General features: G+C 38.3%; 1 protein-coding gene across 2 annotated transcripts in view; it reads right to left on the bottom strand.

The window, feature by feature from the left end:
* Positions 1-26,191, bottom strand: part of MDN1 (midasin AAA ATPase 1) — a 168,675-nt gene that overhangs the window by 66,886 nt on the left and 75,598 nt on the right. For both annotated transcript variants that reach the window (XM_020963051.2, XM_078155240.1), the window contains exons 34-51: positions 24,910-25,131; positions 24,044-24,241; positions 18,961-19,169; positions 16,900-17,022; positions 15,241-15,438; positions 14,043-14,150; positions 13,387-13,575; positions 11,192-11,281; positions 10,832-11,095; positions 9,641-9,902; positions 7,059-7,218; positions 6,372-6,488; positions 5,490-5,698; positions 4,808-4,956; positions 3,467-3,678; positions 2,548-2,768; positions 1,220-1,333; positions 317-449 (exon numbers count right to left, since the gene is read on the bottom strand). In XM_020963051.2, the coding sequence (XP_020818710.1) occupies positions 317-449; positions 1,220-1,333; positions 2,548-2,768; positions 3,467-3,678; positions 4,808-4,956; positions 5,490-5,698; positions 6,372-6,488; positions 7,059-7,218; positions 9,641-9,902; positions 10,832-11,095; positions 11,192-11,281; positions 13,387-13,575; positions 14,043-14,150; positions 15,241-15,438; positions 16,900-17,022; positions 18,961-19,169; positions 24,044-24,241; positions 24,910-25,131 (3,178 nt within the window). The remainder of the gene's footprint in view (positions 1-316; positions 450-1,219; positions 1,334-2,547; positions 2,769-3,466; positions 3,679-4,807; positions 4,957-5,489; positions 5,699-6,371; positions 6,489-7,058; positions 7,219-9,640; positions 9,903-10,831; positions 11,096-11,191; positions 11,282-13,386; positions 13,576-14,042; positions 14,151-15,240; positions 15,439-16,899; positions 17,023-18,960; positions 19,170-24,043; positions 24,242-24,909; positions 25,132-26,191) is intronic.

Below are 26,191 nucleotides of genomic sequence, written 5' to 3'. Positions count from 1 at the left end.
CAAACTCATAGGGCTTCAACATGAAGCCTGCAGGGATCCATTTCTATTTGAGTTTGACTCATCTTGAAAGATCTATTGAATATACGTATGTGTATGTATGTATGACATTTTAAGTCTTTTCAATGAACAATCAAAAATCATCTAATGAGTATAATGCAAAGGTGACTGGCAAATAAGCTCAGATCTACATGCTACAATAAAGATGGGTTTCCTCAATTCATTGTAAAATAATTCTATATTAGCTACCCTTGAAGACACTACAATATTCAGCCTCAGCAAATAAGTACAAGTATTCAGAGCTGCTGTTTTCACCTACCTGTTTGCTACAGATTCCAAACGCACGAGGATCTTCTCAGTCTTATTGGATTCTGTATCAAAGTCTATTGAGTTTCTTATAATATCCAAAGCCTGCATGTTCCATCGGGGGTCCAGTAAAATCACAGATTCATCTAACAGTATGGCCACAAAAGAATAAACAGTATTGAGGTACCATCCTTTACCCAATAGGGATTTCAGTTATCCATATTTTCTACTGTTTTATCCACATCACAAGAAGCAACAATGGATTGGGGTGCCACAGGGAAAACGTTTATGGTCGAGCATGGAAATGGAAGTAAAGACATGCATTTTAAAAAACAAAAACACTAATACTCTTAAAAAAAGAATCCCAGAAAAGTCTTCTTACTATTTCTTTTGCAAATGTATATATCATCTGAAATTGAAACTATTAACCATGTCATGATTTCCTTTGGTGGACATTAGGTCCCACTACTAATACAAAATGGTCTCAAAAATCCAGGAACCTACCAAATAGTCCCATTCCCTGTCATGTTTTCTGTCAACAGTGGAATCTGTTCTCTTCTTGTCATGGAGTAAATTACTCATGACTACTCTGCTCTCAGCTTTACCACTGTCTGGTCACTGGTCACTTACAGTGTAAGAAACCTGTACAGTAGGTGTACAGCTACTGAGAGTTAACATTCAGTAAACCACAGCTCAGTATCAACAAGTTCTGTTTTTAAAACAATATCTATCATTCTCTTTCAGAAACTAAACAAAAACAGATCATTTCATATAAAAACTGAAGTTTCGATATTCAGAGTTTGAGATTCAAGGCAAACTTTACACCACTTCACATTCTGCCATGTTTTCATTTCTTGTAATTAAATGGAAGAGTCAGTGCCCAACCCCTCTGCTCCCCATAGGTGAAATGAAATACCTGTCACATTTGGTTGCATTATCTTGATAATATTATTGATCTCAGCAGAGAGTGGATTAGAGTAAAAGTTTGTCAGGGATGTAGCACCAGATTCCAGGTAAGTCTTTACACACTCTATAGGAGGAAAAAAAGGCTAAGGAACTGATCACATCTGACAGTAAGCATGCAATAGGTCTCTGCACAGAGTCAAGCAGGTATGCACAACACAGATATTCAGCTATTCCAATCATTATCATGGAATATAGAGAAAACGAACAGAAACCTATATAATTGCAAGCAATAATTTCCACCAACAGATTCCATGTTCCTCAGTATCTGCAACTTCAGCTGATGCATTTTCTTCCTATTTTCCCATCAACTCACAGAAACGACTTTGTGTATTGTTCTACCACAAGAAAAACATAAAGAAACTTTTAAGGCTAAAAGTAAATAGTGCTCATATTCTTCAACCCTTTTCTGAATAAGGTTTCCATGTTCGGACGCTAAGAGGAAAATAAAATGTGTTATCAGTGACATCATTCACGTTCTTCTTAAAAGAACTTTTTAAACAGACCATCTATTATTTTTATGTCTAAATTAATGTTAATGTGCGTATGCATAGGGCACTAATTCCTACACAGACATCCCTGCAGAGCAGTGCCAAGAGGTTCATAAAACTTCAGAATCATCTAGGAATATCTCATGTTGGAAAAGGGTGGTTAGAGGGCAGGAGGTAAGCAGGGACGCTGGGAGAAAGGGTCTTGCTCATACATCTCAATAATTAAAGGATCTGTGATTTCGAAGATGCAGAGTTCTCTCAATGATGCAAATCATAGGCACTGTAACTTACAGGGTTTTAAAAAACCGTCTTTGGTTCAAAAATTATCACCAGGAGGCCAATTTGCTGATAAGTCTCTCTGAACTAAGGGAGACCTAGATTTAGATGACCAATACACCTACCACACCCATAACTGAAGCACCCCTAGCCTGGGAGGCTTGTGCCAGCTAGTGCTTCTGCTCTGCTAGTACAGTCTCTCTCCAAGAATCCAGGGTTACCTCTACCTCTACACCACAATGAGATTCTAGTAAGGCTTTAAAAGAAACTTTCTTATTCACAGAAATTTTTTTTATATGTGTATATCACCTACCAAATAAGGGCTATATCTATCAACTGACTAGGTTGGAAAACTTCACGGAGAACAGATAGGCTACAACATGATAACTTTGAATCAAAAACACTATGCTTGTTCTCCACAGTATGAACACTTCCTGGCATTCAAAAATTAAATTAAGAATGATAAACACATACATACTGGTACACAGAAAAGGACTGATATCTTGCTACCTACCAAGGCCTTGCGGTATATTCTTGGCCAGATGGTAAAGCCACCTTACTCGAAGAACCCAGTCCTGATTGGTTGCTCTTTCGACAAGCAATTTTATAGAAGCAGCCAAGACATTCCTTTCATCTAACCAAGAAGTATCCATCTTAATTGCACTAAAGTTCAGACTCTCAGAGTTAGAGGACTGAATTATTTTCTCCAAGTCTTTCAAAGTAAGAGGAAGTATCCTGGAATTCATGAGAATGGACAAGAATTAGTAAGAAAAAATAATTTATTTCACAATTCAACAAGGCAAGGGCACGAATACAAAAAGTGGCACAAGAGGAAACATAGGAATTTCTTAGGGGCAAAGACTACAAGGGGTAAATTGGATTTAAAGCCTCAATTGTAACAACGACACTTAAGAAAGATATATTACAGTGGCTGATACAGCAAAACCACACTAACTACTTTCAATAACTTCTGTTCAACAGAAACAAAACAAGAAATCATACCATATATGTTTTATTCCAAAACTGTGTTGGAGAAACCACAATGAAAACAAAAAATATAGTAGCTCATCTGAGATTTGATACACCTGAACCCTAGAGAAGACCAATCACCATTTCACAGCTCTTGGCCATACAATGTACGGTGCTTTGGGATACTATGAACACATCCCCCGATTACTTAAGAACAAAACCTAGCACTATCATGGATCACAGGAACATCTAGAATGTGAAAGGCCCTCAAAAGCTACTTAGTTCAATCTCTTTATTTTACAGTTAAGAGAAACCAAGACCTCAGGGGATTAAATGATTTATCCAAGGACACACGGAAATGAGATCTGAACCCGGGTCCTCCCAACTTGAGATCCAGTGCTTCTTCCACCGCACCACACTGCCTCCCTCCATCATGGATCAACATAAACAATCCTCTTACTCACCTTTCCCACTTGCTGGTTTTCAGGCTCAGCCTATTGAGGCAGTACACCAGGATCTGTCCATCACTTCGGACTGTAGAAAGGTGGGAATCTTCAGTAGCAAAAAGAGCTGAGGGCAGAGAGTCTGGCCACACACCCATGGCAAGAAGTAAGCTACCCCACTTTTCTGGTGACTTCAGAGAAGAGACACATCTCACCAGTATTTCCTGCACAAGCTGATGAGAAAAGGGGGAAAGATAAATAGCACCCAACATTTTGGGATGATCTGGACCTGTGTTTTTATTAGTGTAAAGAACTACCAAGGGGCAGCCAGGTGGTGCAGTGTACAGAGCACCAGCCCTGAAGTCAGGAAGACCTGAGTTCAAATGCGGCCTCAGACCAAACACTTGACACGTACTAGCTGTGTGTCCCTGGGCAAGTCACTTAACCCCAAATGCCTTAAAAAAAAAAAAAGAAAGAACTACCAATGAGGACCCTTGTAACACCAGTTCAGACTGAGAACTGCTCTGCAACTTATAGTCTTAAAGAGATGCCTAGGATACTGAGTGGTTTGAGCTAACTTACCCAAGGTCACACATTTGATATATGTCACACCCAGATCCGCCAAACTTTGAGGCTGGAAATCTATTCACTAGGTAATTAATGTTGTAAACAATATCCAAGAGATGAGTTAGAATACTTACAACACCTTATACTGATCAATACCATTTTCTTGAGCCACAAATGATTTGTCTGTACAACTCACGTCTGGACTACAACTGTACAACAGCATCGAGACACAATTACCAATATAAAGCTGCACAATTTAGATCCGGCTTACTCACTCCATCAGTGGAATACATTCCATCATAAGAATGATGGCAATTTTCCTATTACTCAGGGATGGCATCAAGATGAATGACACATTACATCTGATTCTGTCAAGGTTCACTGAACCCATTTATTAACCCATTATTGTCTTTCTCAGCATATGGAATGGATAAGACCAAAGGACCATAAAATTAAAACTGAAAAGCACCTATGATGTCACCAAGTATAGCCCCTTCATTTTACAGATCACAAAACTGAGGCCCAATGTGGTTAAGTGACTTGTCCAAGGTCACAAAGATAATAAGTGGTATTGGTGAGATTCAAGCCCAGGTCCTTTACTTTAAATCTAGCACTCTGTCCATTGTCTCCTTAACACTTTGCTTTAGCCTCTATAACATGGTAAGAAATTAAAAATTGAAAACCTTTTACTGATATGCAGCACTATATGCTATTCATTTAACACTGTTCTTGGCACATTGTCAGCAGTATTCATTCATTCAATATTATAATTCAGGTAAGGTTCAAAATATTTACCTGTCGGTTTGCTGGTGACTGTTGGGGACTGACATACACTTCCCAGCATGCTCCATAAAAGGCTCTGGCTACACTCAAACCCCGCAGCAGGCGCTGGGCAATGAGTGTGGCCGTGTGAAAAAAGATGGATAAAGATGATGTTGGAGAACCTTAGAAAAGAAACATTTATTATTTGTGAGCAACTGTTTTACAAGTTTTTGCCACAAACTTAAAAAAAAAAAAAGGATGATTCCTTTCAACTCTGCTCAAACATCCATCAAGGTCCCAATCTCCCCTCCTCATTCAGATGCCCTTGATTCAAAGCAGTTATCTTATCTCTGGAAAAAGTTTTATCCAACAATGGATTTGCTTTTTCTTTCATCCTCAGAAGGGCATGCATCTGATCTGTGGTATAGGGTAGAGGCCCACTGCCTCTAAAATAATACAAAATGCCCCACCCATACATCTTTTCCTCCCAGAAAAATTCCACTGGACACACTCAAAGCATATACTCATGATGACAGAATGGTAGACTGCTTCCACAAGCAAGAATTAAAAAGCAGAAAACTGATATATCACAGAAAATACTAAAAAAACTCCCTTTCTCTTGATTCAAACCAGTAAGTCACACTATTCCTTGAAACTCTTTGTGATTTCTGAAATGCAGGTGTTTATCTAACACGGAACTAATAATGCAACTTACCTGCAATAACTTCTCTGGTTTTTGTGTGCATGGTTATAAGGGTGTCACATAAATTGTCTCCAACCAAACCTATGCTATGCAAAAGCAATTTCAAATCCAAGGGATCTGGACTACTGTCATCCCTTTCTCCTGGAATGTAAATCTCAACTCCTCGATTCCTCATGGCTCTGGATATTTCTCCATGAATAGGATCCATTGAAAGGAAAAGCCTATTAAACAAAGTTTGTTGAGGGAGAAAAAGAAAAACATAAAAAAATCAAACTAACTATTACAGCAGCTACGCAAAATGAAGGCAGACCTAAGGCCTATCATCTTTGTGGATCTAATCAAGGCATATACACAGTCCTTGACAAGGCTAATTCAGAGAGCAACAGCTTTATTTTTGTCCTTAACTGGACAAATTCCAAGCTGGTTTAATATTATCATTAATGTTACTCATCTAGAGTTGTTAGAAAGGAAAGCACTGAATCAATCCAAAATCCATAGAGTCACCTTGTGTAGTTCCTATCTATAAGGGTCATGCTTAATCTTTATAACAGCTGCTTGGTCAGAAACACAATAAAACTCCCCTTCATCTTGGGGACCTGATACCTTAGCATTATATACTTCCAAAGACTAGCAAAAATGACCACTGATCAACGTGGACCCCATGTCAGTCATGTTTGCCTTGAATCTGCATCATTATTTGCATCATCGAATATAATAAAATATTTGATAATGCACCTAAGCAAACAATGATAATCAATGCTCATGATATGATCTCTCTGGCTTGGTTCTATAAGAATAATCTTTTAGATTCTCGTTGGATACCGATCTACTGTTCTTTGGGGCGGGGAGGGGGGTGCGGTAAGATTCTTAGGGGGATAACAAAAAACAAAATACCTGAAGTTGGGATGTGGAGCAATAGTGGGAGTAGATCCATCGATCACTCCTCTCTCACTAACAGTGAGAACACCCCCAGGTTCAAGCAGAGCATTCAGGCGATCCAGCACTGAAGGGCTGTGGGGCAAAGAATTTCATAGGACAGCAAGTTGACATTCTCAAGTGAAATTAAGGTGAAGTTCTCCACTCACCCCCCTGACAATCAAAATCAACTCAAAAGATCTGGACACATTTCACACAACAAGTAAATGGCAAAGCTGGGACTTGAACCAAGATCTTTGAATCCAAGCACCATAGTCTTTCTATCACACTAAGTCAGGGAACAGATAAAAGACACAGGTCTACTCAAGGGTCATTAAGAAATTATTAACAATCATCATCTACTATGCCAGGAATTAAGACACCAGCTGTAACCCAAGTTAAGCTGTACAACTCTTTAGGGGAAAGCAAAACTTTGCAGAGGTTTAGCTGAGCTCAAAACATCATATAAAGTACACTGTAAAAAAATTAACTATTCATAACCAGTCTAAGGACCAAAAAGCACTCAATACTGAGCACAATAACAAGTTTCAAATGAAAGGAAACATAACTAATCATAGCTTCTAATTTCTGAATTAGGTGCCCTATTTTCACCCAAAGTCCACCCTCCAACCAAGAAGTTCCAAGGAATAATGAATGCCCTCTTACTTGCAGAAGTTAACATTGTCCATCAGAAGCCAGTCTCCAGATTGTAAGGCTTGAACTAACATGCTGTCCACCCACTCAAATGTGCCATGACTACGACCATCCACATTTTGAACAAGCTTCAACCTAAAACTTCGGAACTCTTCCACAAATCTGGAAAATTCTGAAATGTCATAGGCAAGATTTTGATCTATAATGTTTAACTTCAAATGACAACAGTCAACCACCATACTAGAGGGAACAACCAAAATATCAATATTTTATTTAGGAAAAAAGCTGCAGTTTCAATCAATTTTTTAAAAGTTATGTCACTAAGTTAAGTTTTCATTGAGATTTAAAATGTTAAGTAATCACTGCCCAGGAGATATACTTGGGTTAACTGAGTACCTGTTGCTGATACAAATTATTTAATTTCCTTACACTTCAGGTTCTCAAGCTACAGAAGGAGCAGAAGAATGTTTCCAATCAGATGTTCTACAGTTCTTAGATGAAAATGCTAAGTGGGAAGCATAGTGAAGATGATTACTTTATTTTAGAATTCCTTTAAACTGACTGCTTCATGAAAAATTCGTATTCAGTCTAAAAAAATGGAGGGGCTGGTACCAAGAATCAAGTGTGAGAGTCTCCCTTAAACATTCAGTCATCAACTGGCTGAGGCAAAGGTCTATGCACACTGTATACGGTTTTCTTCTCTGGGAAGGTAGAAGAGGCCTATACAAATTCCCAAAAAGGAAGCAGATCCAGCAAGGAGCCCTGAATTCAACGAGTATGTCTTTAGGCTGGATTTAGCTTTACAGGATTTCATATGGGAAGTCTCTAGCCTAGAAAAGACAGAATTATAAGTCAACAGGACTTAAGAGACACTGGAGGAAAAGTACTCCTCTGTGTGGTAGGCAGCTAGAGGATGAAGGTTTCTTTGTTTCATCCATAACTGAAAGCTGTTAATGGTGGGTAGTTATGCCAGTAGCCTCCTCGACTATAGCACAAGGCATCCAGTGCCTCCTCAGAGCTGAAAGTTAAGCCACATTATACAGGCATTCAGTAGCCACTCTCGCAAGCATCATCATCATAGGTAGAGACATAAAGAGAGGTCTTGATAAACTAAACCAGAACTTAACTAGAACTAGAACTACTAATTTGTATCTTTGCTCTGAAATCAATAATTATATTGGTATTAAGTTAATACATAAACCTTTTCTTTTATGGTCCTTGCTTACACCAGGCCAATTATTTGTGTCATCCAAATACCTAAGTTTAGGGCGTTACTCCAAGCATCCTAGCGTACCATTTTATCCATCTCCATATATCCCATCACCCACCAAACACTATAAAAAAATTAATTAATTAATAAGAGTGGATATAGGCATCTGTCTTCTACCTGGAAGAATGCCCTGAGCCGTGTAAGCCAATTACTGTTTCCATGTCAGCAGCAGGCTCACAATTCCCATCTTGCCTTCCTTATATTTTAAATGACACTTGCCTCAATCATAGACGACCTCTAATAAGAACAAAACTAAGGAAGGATTCCAAATCCTGACTACAGACATAAATCAAGAAATGTCCAATTCAAAGGCTGCTGATATTCTATAAAACCAATCACTGATGATATCATTTCCAAGATTAAAATTCAATCAATCAGCCCATGTGACATGAATGGCACTTCCTATTTACAGAGCTAAACTTCCTAAAAGGACCATGTCATTCAATAAGACTCCATTCTAAGTAGGAAGAAGCTGGCAGATCAGGATTGCTTTATGAATGCCAAGGGCTCCATTCATTAGTAAAGGGAGCATATTGATTCGGTTTGAAAAAGGGGAAGAGGAAGAGGAAGGAGGAAGGGAAAGAGGAGGAGAGAGAGAGAAAGGAAAAAAAGGATAGGTAGTGAGAGGAAGATGAGGGAGAGAGGGAAAAGGAGAAGAAAATGGGGGAGGGAGGGGACAGAGAGAGAGAGAGGAAAAGGGGGAGAAAAGGGTAGGGAGAGGGAGGAAAAGAAAGAGAGGAGAAGGAGGAAGAGGAAGAAGAAGAGAGAGGGAGAATTTTAAAGTAGGCACATGGGCTTTGTGCTTGGTTGTCTTCTTCACAGCTAAAGTTGTGAACTCATTCCTACCAAAGGTTTGTGCATCAAAATAAAAATTCTAAGTACCCAGGCTACAAGTGACAAAGAACAGAGATGTATTTTCTGATTAATATACCAAGAGAATAAACAAGGCTTAATTAAAGACCATCAGACCATAGATAAATATACTTCAAGTCAAAAACCCAACAGTTACACAAACTGCTGACATATACATATGTATACACACAGACACACCCCCTCAGCCAATAATATGAACCACAAGGCTAGGAAAATTCCTTTCCTAGCTACATATAAAATCAGTTTTGCTAATTCATTGCCTCAGACAACCATTTTCGACAGTATTTTCAGGCTCAAGGTTATTCTTTAACTTTAATGATAGAACAATTACTGAATGAATAATGGCTTTGGGGAGCTAGCAGAAAAAACCCCAAGGGTCCAGGCACCATGGACAGAGGCAGCCTATAACAGCTTCCTTCAGAAGCTTGTTATCTACACAGCATATACCTACCTGCCTTGGAGAAGGAGTTGATTTTATTATTCAGGCGCTGGACAAGCAGCAATACTGCTTCTAGCTTGTTCAAAATCTCGACAGTGATACTCTTCCCAACTTCTCCAAGACACTTGGGCTTATAGGTGAGGAAAAAATTGCTCCAGGCACGAAGTACTACCTCTGCATCTTCAGGATTGAGAAGAAGGCTGTCTCTGAGAAGAACACTCACAGTAGACTCTACCTTTTTAAGCAGCTGTCGCCAGGGTCGTATGATGTCGACCTGGAATAGGTGGTTAAAATAGTCACAAGCAACTCTCATAGTCACTAGCACACCAATAGGACAGCAGCAAACACTATTTTAAAGAATATATTAGAAGAGACAAATATGAAGAATTCAGGAGAACAGAAAGCCTTTTAAATATAAAGCCTGTATCATACTGGAGGCAGTAGCCGGAGGGCTGGGCCTGGAGTCAGGAGGACCTGAGCTGAAATCTGGTTTCAAACACTTTAGTTATGTGACTTCTGCTTGTCTCAGTTTCTTTTGACTTTAAAATGGGTGCTAATAATAGTATCTACCTCACAGGGATATTTTGAAGATTAAATGAAATATCTGTAAAGCATTTAACACAGTGCCTGGCATATAGTAAGAGTTTAATAAATACTCTAAAAAATATGTGAATTGCTTTCTTGCTGTGTGACCCTGGGCAAGTCACTTAACCCTATTGCCTAGCCAAAAAAAATCACCACCACAACAACAACAAAAAATATGTGAATTGATACAGAGTGAAGTAAGCAGAACCAGGAAAACAATATACACTATTATATACAACAATGAATACAACAACGCAAATGAAAGGGGGTGGGTGGAGAGGGGAACCTGAATACTGTATAACAACCATGCTTGTCCCCAGAAAAGAGTTGGAAAAAATGCAACTCTTTTTCTTCGTTGGAGAGGTGAAGGAATGGGTATGGAAATGCCACATACACTGTCAGATGTGTTTGTCAGTTTTGCTGAACTGCTTCCCTCCCCACCTTTTTTAAAACTTTCCCTCATCTTCTAATTCTGTTGTTTATAAGATAAGGTTCCCTGATAATAGGAGGGAACAGGCTAATGTTTGGAAATGAATGCAATGTAAAAATAAAAAGGCTTCAATAAATAAGATGGAAGAGTTCTATAAATACTTAATTAAATAAGACTACAATAGTTACCTGCTCAAATCCACCCAAGAGTTCAGTGGTATCCATTGCACTATTCATGGCCATAATTTTTAATGTATGTCCTGTCAGGTGGGCCAAGAGCTGGACCAAACTGGTCTTTCCAACAGCGGTGGGACCCACAAGAATGACCATCCAGTTCATTTGTACACACTTCATGACAGGCTCAAGGAATTTCAAGGACTGGTGTAATAGAGACAAAGGTCTCTGGGATTGTTGAGGAACATAGCTGCCACGGGAAAGAACTGAATAGCCAACCTTGGAAAAAAAAAGTAATCAAAGGTGAATATGCTGAAAGGTAGAAGAAAATCAGATTAACAAAGGGCTGCTGAATAAACATTATGTTCCCCTCACCTGAACTTCATAAGGAGTGATGTGGAACTGTCTTGTACCCATGTATGGGGCAGTGCTGGGACCAAAAACCTCCTTGAATATAGAAATGACCTAAAGAAGAGGGGGAAAGGAACAAAACAGAAATTTTTCAATAGGTTTCTAATTTACATGCTTTATTATGAGTATTTCTACTCTATATGCACATCTATCAAAGTCTTTTTTTTAGTCATTAGAGAATACAGGTATCAAGCTCATCATTTTTCCACAACTACATCTACAATGAGAAATAAGGATTGGGTTCAAGAACACAGCAGTTACATATGTTCAAATCACCTGAAAGCTTTGGTGAAAATACATAAGAAATAAACTCTGAAAATATTATCAAGCAGTTCCTTCTCTATAAGAGAAGAAATTCGAGCTGCTGGTATAGCTTCAGATGGACCACAAGAAGTGATGAAAGGGAACAGAAACTGTTATGATCTAAATGAACACGTATCCCAAATCTATTTCTGAGGCAGCTAGGTGTCATAGTGGATAGATCGCCACATTAGGAGTGAGAAAGAGCAGAGTTTAGATGATGTCTCTGACATTAACTAACTAGCTGTGTGATCCTTAGCAAATCACAACTCCTCTCACCCTCTGTTTCCTCATTTGTCAAAGGGGAGTTAATAACAGCACCTACCTCAAAGGATTGTTGTGTGAGGCTCAAATGAAGTAATATATGCAGAAATACTTTACAAACTTTAAAGTTCTATATAATTGCTATCTGCTATTGTTACTATCATCATCAATCTCTGGAAAATGAATCTCACTAGAAATTAATGTCATTATCCAGCATTCAAAAGAAAAGACGCAATTCATTAAAATTTGCTCTAAAATTATTTTTGTTGAATAAATCCTATTTTCTTTTTCAAAAGACCACAGAAATGTCTTCCACTGGAATAAACTACAAAATCTAAATGTAATAAAATCACATCTGAAAATTTAACAACTACTTTAAAGAGCATATTTTATTGATAAAACAAGGGCAACCGAACACATAAATATTCTATACAAATTTCAAAATATATGAAACCAGAAATTCTAGTAGCATAAGTAATAAAGTATTGGAGATCTAGATTCTAGGCATGTCTCAACAACAAACTAGTGCAGGTTCTCCAACCGTGGACCAGTGACCTTAGGTAAGTCACTTAGCCTCTGGACTACAAGAAGTCTTTCAGCTCAAAGATTCTCTACTGTAAAGGAAGAAACCCCAAAATACCAATGAGGATAATTCACCAGCTATAAGGTGTCTCACACCACTTCCAATTTTATATCCAAATTTTAAAAAACAACTATTTTAGCTCCTTTTTCCCATCATTTGAACTTATTTCAATTAGCTTTACTTAAGAAATTTGTCTCCCTATCACCAATCCATTCTCCTAATAGCTAACAAACTGATATTCTCAAAGCATTGGTATGAGCATGTTATTCTCCTACTCATAATGGAGTGGTTTGCAATTTCCTTCTCCAGCTCATTTTACAAATGAGGAAATTAAGGCAACACAGTTAAGTGACTTGCCCAGGATTACACAGCTTGTAAATGTCTGATGCCAGATTTGAAATCAGGAAGACAAGTCTTCCTAACTCCAGGCCTAGCTGCCCCTCAAGAAGCTCCATTTGCTCCTAAATGCTTCTATGATAAAATACATTCTCTTCTAATAACCATAAGAAAGGTCTGTTCCAACATGATTTCATGGTCACACAGATTCAGACTCATGCTACACAGAATAAAAACCTAATAATACATTTAATCTGTAATATGGGGATAAATCCCTCCTAACACCCGAATTATCAGAGGCAGCTCATTTAGGTGACTCAGTAAATACAGCACTGACGCGGAGTCAGGAAGACCTGAGTTCAAATTCCACTGTACGATCCTGAGCAAGTCACTCAACCTTTAACTGATTCAGTTTCCTCAGCTGTAAAATGGGGGGGTCATAATAGCATCTCTCTCCCAGGGGTGTTGTGAGAATAAAATGAGAAAATTTTGGTACAGTACTTACTACAGTCTCTGGCACATAGCAGGCACTTAATAAATCCTTCCTATCAAAGGGTTCCAATATGTTTGGTACTACTGCTAGTCTTGTCACACTGCCATCCTTGCCTTCCTCTAACAAGGAATAAGCCCAGCTTTCAGGAAAAAAAGAAAGGGAATAAAATAGTATAATACTCACCTTCTCTTTGTCTTCTTTCGATCTCATTCTTTCCCCATAAACCAAATACACATGCTGGCCAGGATCATAACATCCTGGAGACTGGTCAACGAGGATCAGCTGACACCAGCGGAAGAGATCTCGTAGGTTAAATTCCCATGGTCCTCCTTTCTGACCCCATTTCTTCTCAAAAGTCACTTCTTGATCAATCTAGAAAAGGGAAAACCTTTCTGGGAGACTTTGTCTCACTACCAGGCATTACATTCATGCTCTTAAAAGAATACAAGAGAGGAGGAAACTAAGATGCTGGTGGAGTGTAAAACTAGAAATCAAAAAGTAAGCTTTTTGATTCGTTTTTGTCCTTTCCTTGACTGGTTTTTCAAATGCCAGGAAAAAAACCTGGAAGTGTTTAGTAGCACAACTGAGTATGTACACAATGTAATAATTATTTTAACACTTCAGCTCTGCCTTAAGTGAAAAAAGCAGGGCAAGTGTAATATCCCAAACTGATTTACCATCTTTACAGAGAATGCTAACCCTGGAGAATCAACAATTAAACTCAACACACACTGAATGAACAGCTACCACAATGCTGTTCACACCACGATGCATAAGTTCACTTTAAGCCTAAGCCAAGCTAGAGAGACGGAAAACAAAATACATAAATGTGGTCTTACTTTGTTGTTAAAAGCAACCATTTTTGCAACAATGCTTTTTTCAATAGCAGGAAATAAGGTATTAGCAATGAATTCCATGTCAGAAGCTGAAAGTGGGTCCACATAGACCTGAATAGGGGGAAAAAAGTCCATGAACAATTTAAGTAAAAGTCACTGTACCACCTGGCCAAATCACAAAAACCACTATGGAACATAATTACAATTTATTCATCTGCAAAAAACCCTTTTTTTTAATAACTTGGGATTCCTAACAGGAAAAATAGCCAAATGTCCTATTATAGACATTTCCTTTCTCCTACTATGCCCTAGAATAATAAAGCCCCTTGTAATTCTCAACTAGGAAGGGAGGCTTCTTTTTATTACTCTCCACTCTGTCTTGAGGAAAAATCCAGACTTGGAAGGAAGGTATAGCTTAATCATTTTTTTCACAATCTTCTTAAAAAATACAGATGCCTAGTCAGCTTTGGCTAATTCAGCATAATGGACAGATATACTAAGGTTAGTTACAATCTACATTTATTATAGAGAAGACATATTAGGCAAATTCTGAAACCTTGTGATGGCAGGGCAAATTAGACAGATAGGTGAAAGATGAGAATAAGACTTTGCTCCCCCACCTCCTTCCCCCCATTCTCACCCCCCAAAAATTCTTTGACTGAATTATTGTAGAGAATTCCATGGTGAGGCTACTTCCTCTGCCAATGCAGATGGGCAATTCTTCTACAATCCTCAGAGCTCCCTGGGATGCCAAAAGGTTAAGACACTTTCCCAAGGTTGCACAGTCATATTGACTTTCAGGGGAAAGATATGAACCCAGATCTCTCTATTCACTACACCAGGCTGTCTTTCTGATAATCCATAAACTGGATGCATCAGGCCTGGGAATAACCATGAGTTCATTTATATATTTTGAGGAAAAATCAAGAAAGTTAGAATTAACGTTATCACTTACACTTCTCTGGGATGTAAAATGACAAGCACTAATCTGGGTTTATGAATCACAGTATGGCCTTCTCAGTGCCCCAAGTCAGAAAACAGGCCCTTTTGAATGCTGCCCAGGTAAAGACACATAATCACTGAGCTGGGTCACAAAATCTGTTCTCTCCTCATGATCCTAGGTGGCCCTTTTAACAGCTGGTTTACAGACAGGCCCAAAACTCTATCTGTAAGTTTTATAACAAGAAATACCAACACTTACCTGAGTGAATCTATTAAGGAAGGACCGAGGCAAACCCTTTCTTCCCCCTCCTTGTCGATAAGGATTCTGACAGCCAAAGATCTTCGTCTTCTTGTGCTGAACTTTAAAGTTCATGCCTATTTCAGGAATGTAGACTTCTGCTCGATGATCAAAACAAGCATTTAGTCCTTCTAACACTGACTGAGAAGCCAGGTTCAACTATTGTGGTCAGGTGAAAGAGAAGGGAGAAGAGGGGGAAGAAATTACTACAAGTAACTTACATACAGATCTCTCCTCTCAGCAGGTTAGGTGAGTTCTTTTACAATGTTCTAAGAATGAAAGATTTCAACTGCTCTTACAATATCACCATTTGCCACATCTTGGGAGAAATCTCCCACCAGATTAGAGCCACAGTAAGATGGTCTGAACCTTCCAAGCCCTACAACTACAGAACACTGTTCATTTGGTGATGTGAGAAAGAAATACACACACACACAGAGCCTTCTTGAAAATCATGACAAAACAAAGTGATAAAAATTAGGCCTCAATTTTCACATCTGTAAAATAAAGAGGTGAGAAAAGAATCATTTATTCACCAAGAATTCATTGAACACCTACAATTTCTAAGTCACTGTACTAGATGCTAGGACTGCAAAGAAAAAACTGCAATAATCTCTGCCCTTGAGACATATTTAAGCAAAGTTCAAATTATTTGATTTTCCCATTGAACAGATTTTGTGGGGAAAGTTTGCAGTGGTCCATTTTGGCCACAAGATGGCAACCATGCATCAGGGAGGCAAAATACAGGTAGGCAGCACTGATACACTATGTGACAAAGACCAGTGGACATATTGCCATAAAGTGAGTTAAGGTAAGGGGTGTGATTCAGCCAAGTCAAATGGGCTGGTGGGACCTAACTGTTAAATTTTCAATGTGACCATTTACACTTTGGAAGTTGACAAGCACTACAAATAAGCACTTGGTTTATTATTTTGTTGATTGTCTATTAAAAAAGTGACCGAGAAAATGTTAATAATGCAGATTAAACTTAAGTGTCATGTATATATGCATATATACATTATGTGTGTCTATATGTATGGGGATGGAAATTTTCTGGAGTCAACTGTTAAACATTTTTACCAAGGCAGAATTGGTTAAGGTAGAGAAAACTACGTTAGATTTTTTTTTAAAGTATCACCAAATGAAGGAACTAGAGAAATGGCTTTCACTGCTGTGCAAAAAAGGAAAATCACTTAAGAATGTCATATGTCATGTTTCTAATAAGCACTCTACCAAATGCCTTCCTCAATTAGCTTTTTGGTTGTGAGAATATAAACGCTGATGTACTTTTTGGCATTCTTTTGTTCTAATACCACTAAGTAAAGATTTTTCCTATACAAATAGGTCTAACTTAAAAGTATCTCCAAAATATTTGTAAAGTATTTGAGAGCAGAGTGCTCACAGTAGGTGCTTAATAAAGGCTTGTTCCCTTCCACCCTTCTCACTCATCCTAAGCCTTCCTTATAAAGTATAACATCTCATTATGCATGAAGTTTCACTTCTTAGATGATGCAAGTTCTCCCTAGAAACATACAACACACGCGCGCGCGTGCACACACACACACACACACACACACTCTCTCTCTCTCACTCACTCACTCACACAAACACAGGACTCACCTCATCTAACACAATCCAATGGCCTGCCTTCAGTGCTGCCAGTAAGGGGCCATCACGCCATGAAAATTCTCCTCCTTTTCCCCCTTCAACAGGTAAATTTGCTCCAAACAGGTCTGTAATATCCTTCACAAAAAAATGGGGAAAATAAATTCTACAGCAAGTGCAATGCAATTAATTTGCTCTTAACCGGGAATACACAATGGCTAAGACCAAATCTGGCTACAGGGATCCAGGCCTTTTTTTTTCTTTTCACTAAGTCTGACACCAGTTACTTAGGTTTTAATTCACAATGATGACTAATGATGAGAATAGTAACATTTTTGCCTTTTCCTATACTGCAAGAGATAAAATTCAGAATAAAATATGCAAGGCACTATAATAATACACCTTACAGAAAGATAGCTCCCCATTGTTCTAGTTGGTAACAGTTCCCTACACTCAGCAATGATGAACTGTCATGTTAATTTAACCCAGCAATATGTAATATCTAATCTTTACCCATTATGAGCCACAAAAGTAGAAATCAAGTCCAAACCAACATTTATAAAATCAGAAGCCAGCTGGACTGACAAGTATGATATCTTGCCACCAAAAGGTGATAAAAAGACACCTAACCACAAACTAGGTACACTGATACACCAGCATTCAACAATGGAGCACACAGACCCAGCCTTCCTTATATTAAACTTATCAGTGTCACAAGCATTGAAAAAAATCAAGACAATCAACAAGCAGAAAACAAACTGATATCACAGAGGGTTACAGGTAAGTACATTTTAGGAGGAAGGTATAAAGGAAGTATGTAACTGAGACACAGCTTGGGTAGACAAGTCATAGAAATATTCTCATCGAAACATTTAAGTTTCATTTGTATTAATAAATCAGCATTGTCACTGTATCCCATCCCCTTCTTCCATTACTAATACAAACCCAATGCGTAAAATGTAGAGCACTTGGGAGGCAAGGACTGCTTTGCTTTTATCTTTTAGTATCTCAGGTACCTTGCACTTAAATGTTGAATTGTTAAGTACAAAGCAATTAAACTTTGACCTACTTATGTTTCATTATTGTAGAAGTTAGTACTTCAAAAGGGTTATCTGTGCCTGTCAAAATAACAACTAATAAACCATTTTAAAGTTTTCAGGTTTCATTTGAGATTTGAAATACTACAATTATTATTCCCATTTTACAGATGAGGAAAATGAAGTTCAGAGAGGACTTGCCCAAAGTCACACAGCTAGTACCACAGGAGAAACATGAACCCAGGTTTTCCTGGCTCCAAATCCAACACTATATCCACTCTGCCACATCTACAAACATCATAAGGAAAAATCTTTTCAGGGCAGGAATGTGGAGCACAGTTTGGAGTAGGAAGAGACCCAGAGTCCCCCAAAAAGACTCTTACACAGTGTAATTAAGAATTGTCAGTACTTCTAAGTCAGAAAAATGAGGCATGGGTGGGAGATGACAGGGAAAGGAGAAAATTTGAAACTGAAAATCTTATGGAAAGGAATGCTGAAAACTAAAAATACATAAATAATTTTTGAAAAAAAGGAAGAAGAAGAAAAGAAAAATGAGACAAAAAAAGCTAAACAAAGCTAAACAGTGAACAATAAGATGGACATTTAACAGCCACAACACAACCACTGGTGATTCATGGCAAAGCTCTAGAACAAGGAACTTTTGCTACCTAGGCCTCATTTTCTCTAGTTGGAGGTAGAAATAATTTTTAATTAGATGCAATACTAAGTAGGAAAGTACTCCAAGTCAGTCACCCTAAACATACGTTTATAACTGCACACCATGATACACATATCTGCCAGTAATTACGAAGTCCATTTTTAAAGTGGAGATTTAGAATAAAATCTTAAAGCAATAGAAAAGGTCGGAAGGCAAAGTCATTATTTGCATAAATAGTTACAGAAGGGAATGGACCTCCCTTTTCAACCATATTCATGTCTGAAGCAGGTAGTGCTTTTACCTTCTCTGTTTATAAATATCTATGAGTAGACACTATCATAGCAACAACATCTGTCCAGCCCAAGTAACACTGATGCTTACCGTTTGTTCAGACAGGTTGATTCGCACAAGGTGGTTACCTGAAGCTTTTGCTAATGCTAACACCAAACTGGTCTTGCCTACCCCTGGAGAGCCCTCCAAGAGAATAGGTTTGTTCAATTTTGTGGCCCTTAATACCCTTTGGGCATTCATAGCTGTCGTGCCTGCACCGAGTGCGTAGTCTGAAACATCTTGCCTTTGCAAAACAGGTCCTAAGAACAAAGAGAAAATGTACAAGTTAGAGGACTCAGAAATAAATGTGGTGATTCTGGCAGTCAACATCCATGCAGTTTAACATTTATAAATTTTATTAATAACTATTTAACTAGTTTATGATTAATAACCTATTATTAGTGATAAACTAATAACATTTGTAATGACAATAATACTTATTCCCTAAATTGAACTCTTTTACAAGTGTTTGAAATGCCTGTCAACTTTTAGAGACCTTCTCCACCAACATATATGTATGGATACATACATGTGTGCACACACAGCATCCAATTATTAAACCTATAGTCAAATGGACACATACACACATGCATGCATACATATAGTCATACATGCAAACAGCTGATCAGAACTATTATCTCACTGGTGTAAGCAGCTCCCCAGTAAGGAATCTCTTCCTAGCAATGTGGATTTGGCAACTGCTCTGCAATTTACAATCTTACAGCTCTGTCTGGAAGCACTGACAGGTTAAGTGACTTGTCTAAGAGTCACATAATCCAACCCTAACAAGGGACAGGACTTGAATCCAAATCATCTTAGGCTAGTATGTTATTTATTAAACCACACTGTCTTTCCAACATTTAAATTTAAATTTAGATTTAAAAAAAAAATTATAAAGACCTCATCAATAACCGAGTTCATTTATAAACCAATTATTTGGAACTTGAGTATCATTTTCCAAGGAAGTCAATATAATATTAATGACAGTTAATAAGCAGTAAGTAGTGACAAATTCACTCAACATATCCAATCTGTTGCCAAAAAGTATTGTTTCTACCTTCTGATCATCTCCTCTCTCTCCTTCTCTCCACTGCCGCCCTAGGAAGGGCCTCAAAGCCTCCACTGCCTGGACTATTACAAACAGCCTTCTGGGTAGTCTTCCAAGCTCAAGTCTCTCCTTACTCCAGTCTATCCCCCACTCAGCTGCCAAACTCCACCCCACCCCCAGCTAAACACCAGTGGCTCCCTATTACCTCCAAGATTCCACATAAAATCCTCCGGCATTTACAATCCTTTACAACCTGGCCCCTTCCCACATTTCCAGTGGTCTGACATTGTATTCCCTTCTACATACTCTACAATTCAGCAACAAGGGTCTTCTTGCTGTTCTCCAACAAAAGATTCTGCCTTTTCACAGGCTTACCCTCCACGTCTGGAACATCCAACTTCAGGTTCAAGACTCAGCCTCCTTTTACAAGAGGGCTGTGTGCCATGTGAGACTACTTCCCACTTACATTGTATGTATGTACATAGTTGTTTACACGTCCTCTCTCCCATTAGAATGAGAACTCCTTGAGGACAGAGACTATGATTTTTGCCTTTCTGTGTATTCCCAAAGGTAAGCCAGTGCCTGGTATGAATTAAGGACTTAACGAATGCTTGTTAACTGACAGAAGTTTACAACTTACAATGCACATTCCTCATAACAACCCTATAAAAAAGGCAATACAAACATTATCCCAATTTTACAGATTAAGAAACCAAGACGGGCAGCTAGGTGGCGCAGAGGATAGAGCACTGGCCCTGAATTCAGGAGGACCTGAGTTCAAATCCAACCTCAGACACATAACACTTACTAGCTGTGTGACCCTGGGCAAGTCAGTTAACCCCACTGCCTAGCCAAAAAAATAAGAAAATAAAGTCAGCCTGCTCATCATTTCTTAGGGGCAGCTAGGTGGCGCAGTGGATAGAGCACCGGCTCTGAGTTCAAATCTGGCCTCAGACCAAACACTTGACGGGTACTAGCTGTGTGACCTTGGGCAAGTCACTTAACCCTGACTGCCTCACTAAAATAAAAAAATTTTAAAAAAAGAAAAGAAAAGAAACCAAGACTCAGAAAGCTTAAATGACTTGTCAGTCATAGGTGGAAGAAATGTGAATCAAACCCAAGTCTGTGCTTTTTCAGTGCCACACTACTTCTGAGTAAAGAGGCTCATTTATTCATAGGGCAGCTGAATGGTAGTACTAACAGCATAACAGAACAGAGTCATTGTTCATGAGAGAAAATGTATCTAAGGTTCTATCTCCATATACCAGGAACGACCCTCCTGCTCACTGCAGCCTTGGCAGCAGAAACAAGAGTCCTCTTACTCAAAGTCCCTTAAGGTAACTGACGGAAAAGGACAGGTTTTGGTGGCAACTTTCAGGGGTTGGAAGGAATCCACAAATAAGCATTTATTAAGGGTCTACAATACACCAGGCACTGTCTTAAGTGTTGAGGGTACAAAGAATGAAGCATTTCCTTCAACAGCAATACCTTAAATGCCAGAAAATTGTTTCCAAGAAGAATGGGATGAGGGAAAGGATAAGGGAATGAGGGTGGGAGAAAGATATATCCAACAATCAAGTGAGAAAGATAATGTCCCCTACAAGTTTTGAGCAAAAGACAGTTTTCCCTAATCAAACCATACATAATAGAGAATCAAAGAATGTTAAGAGCTGGAAGGGAACTCAACAACATCTCGGTTCAATCTACTCATTTAATAACTGAGGAAACTTAGGGGCACCTAGGTGGCACAGTGAATAGAGCTCTGGCCTTGGAGTCAGGAGGATTTGAGTTCAAATCCAGCCTCAGACACATAACACTCACTAGCTGTGTGACCCTGGGCAAGTCACTTAAACCCGATTGCCTCACCAAAAAAACAAAACAAAAATAATGGAGGAAACTCATGATTCAGAGAGCCTCATTTATTTAGCAAGACAATACAGAGAAGTGAGAGAATGAGGACAAGAATTCTTGTATCCTGATGGGCAGGTTTCTGGTTTTTTTTAATCAAACAGGATGACAAAGTTTCTAATGTCATATTTAATTATATATTATAACAATTATCATAATGATGCAACACTGTATTTCTTTTAAATAGTATCTCTTAATTTCACACAACCAAGCCATGAATTTCTGGGGATGTGTCCAACTAGCTTCTACCACAATACTCTATCAACAAGACCTGAAGCCTCAGCTCAACCCAAGAAGCTTTGATAACTAACCCTTCCCAGCCTACCTGCCACAGCAAACCATTCAAAAACCTTAGGAGAAGTTAGCATTGACAGCCAAAGATTGACTGTGCTCAGTAGCTGATACACCATACATTCCCAAGAAAAATGTTCATCAAAGGTACCTTCTTCCAACCAAGGCTGTGGCAAAGGAAGATGGCCTAAGGTGACACCTGAAAAAGGCTGTTTTCAGATACTATGTAATGAACTAATACGGAGAATGCCTGCTCTGTCATCCTACTTCTGTAAGAGAATCACAGCATCCCAAGTTAGAAGGAAAGACAGTGATCATCCAACCCAACCCACTCATGAACTCATTTATCATATCTCTAACAAAAGAGGTCAACCAGCCTCTGCTCGAAAGGGGAACATGCACTACCCATCACTGCAGCTCATTCCAATCTACAGTAGTTCCAACTGAGAAGATATTTTATCTTACATCAAGCCAAATGTTCTTTTAGGTAATCTACTGTTCTTAGTTCTGGCTTCTGAAGCCAAGCAGAAAGAGTCTAACCTTGCCTTTTAATGACAGCCCTTCAAGGACAGCAACCTTATTCCCCATAGTCTTCTCTTTTCCAGGGTAATCATCCCCACTCTTTTTATGCTGCATTTGGTCAATCAATGTACTTCCTAAAATAGGGACCCATACCTAAGTGAACACCATACTTCAGAGGTGTCCTGAACAAAACAGAATATTCTCTATAACTCAGCTACAAAGGTAGTGAAAATACACTTTTGGGAGCTGCAGACCTAACCACCACTTAGAACACTTTGTTTCTACAGAAAAAAATGCATTTTGCATTTCAAACAACTGACTCATAAACAAACTTTTGGAACAGGATTATGTGCAAGTTATGACCTGTCTTAAACCTTTTTCTTTTAACAAGCTATAAACCTATTTAGAAACAAGCCACTGTCAAAAGTATACGTGTGCAGTGACACAGGCACTATAAACTGATTTAATATTCCTAAAAGACAGGTCAATTACATGTAAATAAAGAGCTGAAATAACGCTTAGTCTGTTAAAAAAAAAGGCGCTAAAAATTATGCTTTGACCCAATAATTCAATTTGGGGGAATATATGGCAAATAAATGAACCAAAAAGGGGGGAAAAACCTAACTTACAAAAAAAGGTTCAATGATGCTATAGCAAAAATTTGGAAACCATCCAAATACACAACAGGGCAATGACTAAGCAAATACGGTATACTCACATGATAGAACGTAAATAAAACTATTAAATACTACAAGCATATGGACCATACCAACACACAAAGTATTTTTATGAAATAAAGGTAAACAAGTCTACTAGACAACATGCATATGCTGCAACTGTGTAAAAATTGATGCATGTTAATGAAACAGAGATCAGAAGAGAATCTGATAGTTTAATATTCATTTGAGAAGCAGCATGATATAATAAAGATTGTCTTGAAGCTAGAAGACCAATCTCCAAAAACCATCTCTGTGGTTCTTGCTAGCTGTGTGACTGACCAAATCGGTTAACCATGGTCCTTGAGGCTGTTTTCTAAGCCTCTTGGTTGCAAAGAAGGTGCTGACACTTGTAGAAGAGTTTCTTCACCCAGACATTATCTGTAACAATGAACTCATAAGTCTAGTCACTATCCTCAATATTCATTAGTTTCTTTTTTTTTTTTGTAAAGTTGTATTACAGAAAAGAAACAACTGACAATATGAAGATGCTAGACCACAGATTCCAACTGGGGCAGTTAATACAAAAAGAACAAGTCTGAAGAGTACCTAAGAGCCACATCCACAAAAATAACAGCCAACTGTTTTTTTTAAAGACATAAAGAGTCCATAATTTTCACTGATATGATTAAAATAAAGTCATTCTTACCCCTTGGTATAAAAAAGGGGCGGATACCACAAAAGTTGTCCATGCAAATAAATTCCTTATCTTTGGTTCTGTCATAAATCCTTAGTTTATTCTTCATAGAGTCCGCAAGTTTGACTACCATAGAAAGTTTCTTGGTCAGGAATTGTAGACATTCTTTGCGAGCCAGGGGTGCAATATCAAACCCACAGGAAGTTGTACCTAAAAGATAAAGCATTACCAGATTAATTAAATTCAAAACCTACCAGGTCTTATGACTAGTTAGCAAGATTTATATCACAGCTATAGGAGCAAACTCTATCCTTTCTAGGAATGCTACAGCCTATACATTGCTTTAAATGTAAAAGGAGTCTAAAGAAATCATACTGACCACGTGATGTTACATGCTACCTACAACCCACTGAGGTTAAGAGCTTATCTTATGTAAGTGTATAACCTATATCAGATTGCTTGCTGTCTTGGGGAGGAGGGAAGAAAGAGACCGAAGGAGAAAAATTTAGAACTCAAAATTTTACAAAAATGAATGTTGAAAACTATCTTTACATGTAATTGGGGGGAAAATACTATTAAGACAATAAAGAGCTTATGTAACGCTGAAGGTCAATTTATTTCGGCTTTTGCTCAATGATAATGATGAAGTTGGAAGAGAAGAGTGCTTGATGTAGAAACGAAATCAAATGAATATAACTGATCCTTGGGGATAGCACAACAATTTCTATACATGTTCAACTTTAATAAATTATAACCAACTAAAATATATCTAAATTAAATATAAATAAGTTAACTGAATTTGCAGTTAAAGACTGGAAAATAGAAAATATTTAAGCTTGTATAACATCTGATCCTAAGGGCTCTCATTATCAACTTACCTGAACCTATTCCATCCACATACACCAGGCACGCAGCATGGACAAAAGATGTCACAGAAGAAATGGCCTCTTCTCCCTCCTTCAAAGCATTTTCTGCCCTCATAATATTCATGAAATTGACCCAGGACAGGATATCTCTGATGCTGATGACATATCTTCGGCCAAACTCCTGATTGGTGAGCCAATCTATGAAGTCCATCATAAGCTCAGCTATGTCTGTTCCTAAAACACAAGAGCACGAAGTTTTAAGACCAAACTCCATAGGCATCTCTGAAGATAAGATACATTGTCCCAAAGTAGGTTGTTCTTAGGGGGATAATCACAGTGAATGAAATGGAGATTTGGCTCAACTCTGGAAATGATTCTGGTGTTCAAGAATTTTAGAAAGTATTTTTTGGTTTGATTCCCAATTTGAAGTATCTCAGTAAGTTGTAGGACAATGTAGTACAGTCAAAAGAGTGATGGATTTAGAGTCAGTGGTCCTGAATTCAAATCCTTGTTCTAACAACCGCTATCTGAGAGATCATAGTCAAGTCATTTCATCTCTCTTAGCTTCAGTTTCTTCATCTGCAAAATGAGGGGGCTGGAACAGATGGCCTCTTTGGTCTAAATCAGCTACAGAAGAAGGGGACTACAATGGTCCTACAAGATGGCCTATAATTTCCCTCCAAATTTTAAGTCTGTATCTCTGACAATGTGAGATTTTTAAATTGACTTTTAAAATATAACCTCGGGAGCATGTTAGTAGGATCCTGGAGGGATAAAACAATAAGTCCAAAAGAGATGAACAAAAGCCACTCCCTTGCTAAGCCACTTAATACAGAAGAGAGATGTTGCTTTTTAAAGATTCCAAAGGGAAAAGTATTGACAGAAGAAAAGTCTCCCTTTCTCTCTACCACACCATTATTCCCCTAGAATTCTTAATTAACTCCCTAGGGAAGACTGTTGCCACATAACTCTGAAAATACTGAACAAGTAAGCTCCTTAAGGACAAGTTGATTAGCACAAAGGCAAATCCCAAGGCTCCAAGGATCACTGTAGTACTGAGAAATTCTTCATTCCAGAGCAATATGAGATATACTCATGGACTCTTTGGAAACACAATGAATATGCTGGGTTCCTTCTATTGTGGTCTTTGTCAAAATTAACACAGTTAAGAGGGAGGGCCATCCCCAGCATGGGTCTCAATCCAGACAGAGTAGAAGATAATACTACTTCAATTTGTCTGCTTCCACAATTCTATCAAGCTTTCTCCTTCTGAAGGTTAATTTTCTCACACAGC

The sequence above is a fragment of the Phascolarctos cinereus genome, unplaced genomic scaffold (assembly GCF_003287225.1).
Source record: "Phascolarctos cinereus isolate Bilbo 61053 unplaced genomic scaffold, phaCin_HiC Scaffold_5;HRSCAF=322, whole genome shotgun sequence".
NCBI classification, from domain to species: domain Eukaryota; kingdom Metazoa; phylum Chordata; class Mammalia; order Diprotodontia; family Phascolarctidae; genus Phascolarctos; species Phascolarctos cinereus.
This window is presented reverse-complemented; position numbering and strand designations above follow the sequence as displayed.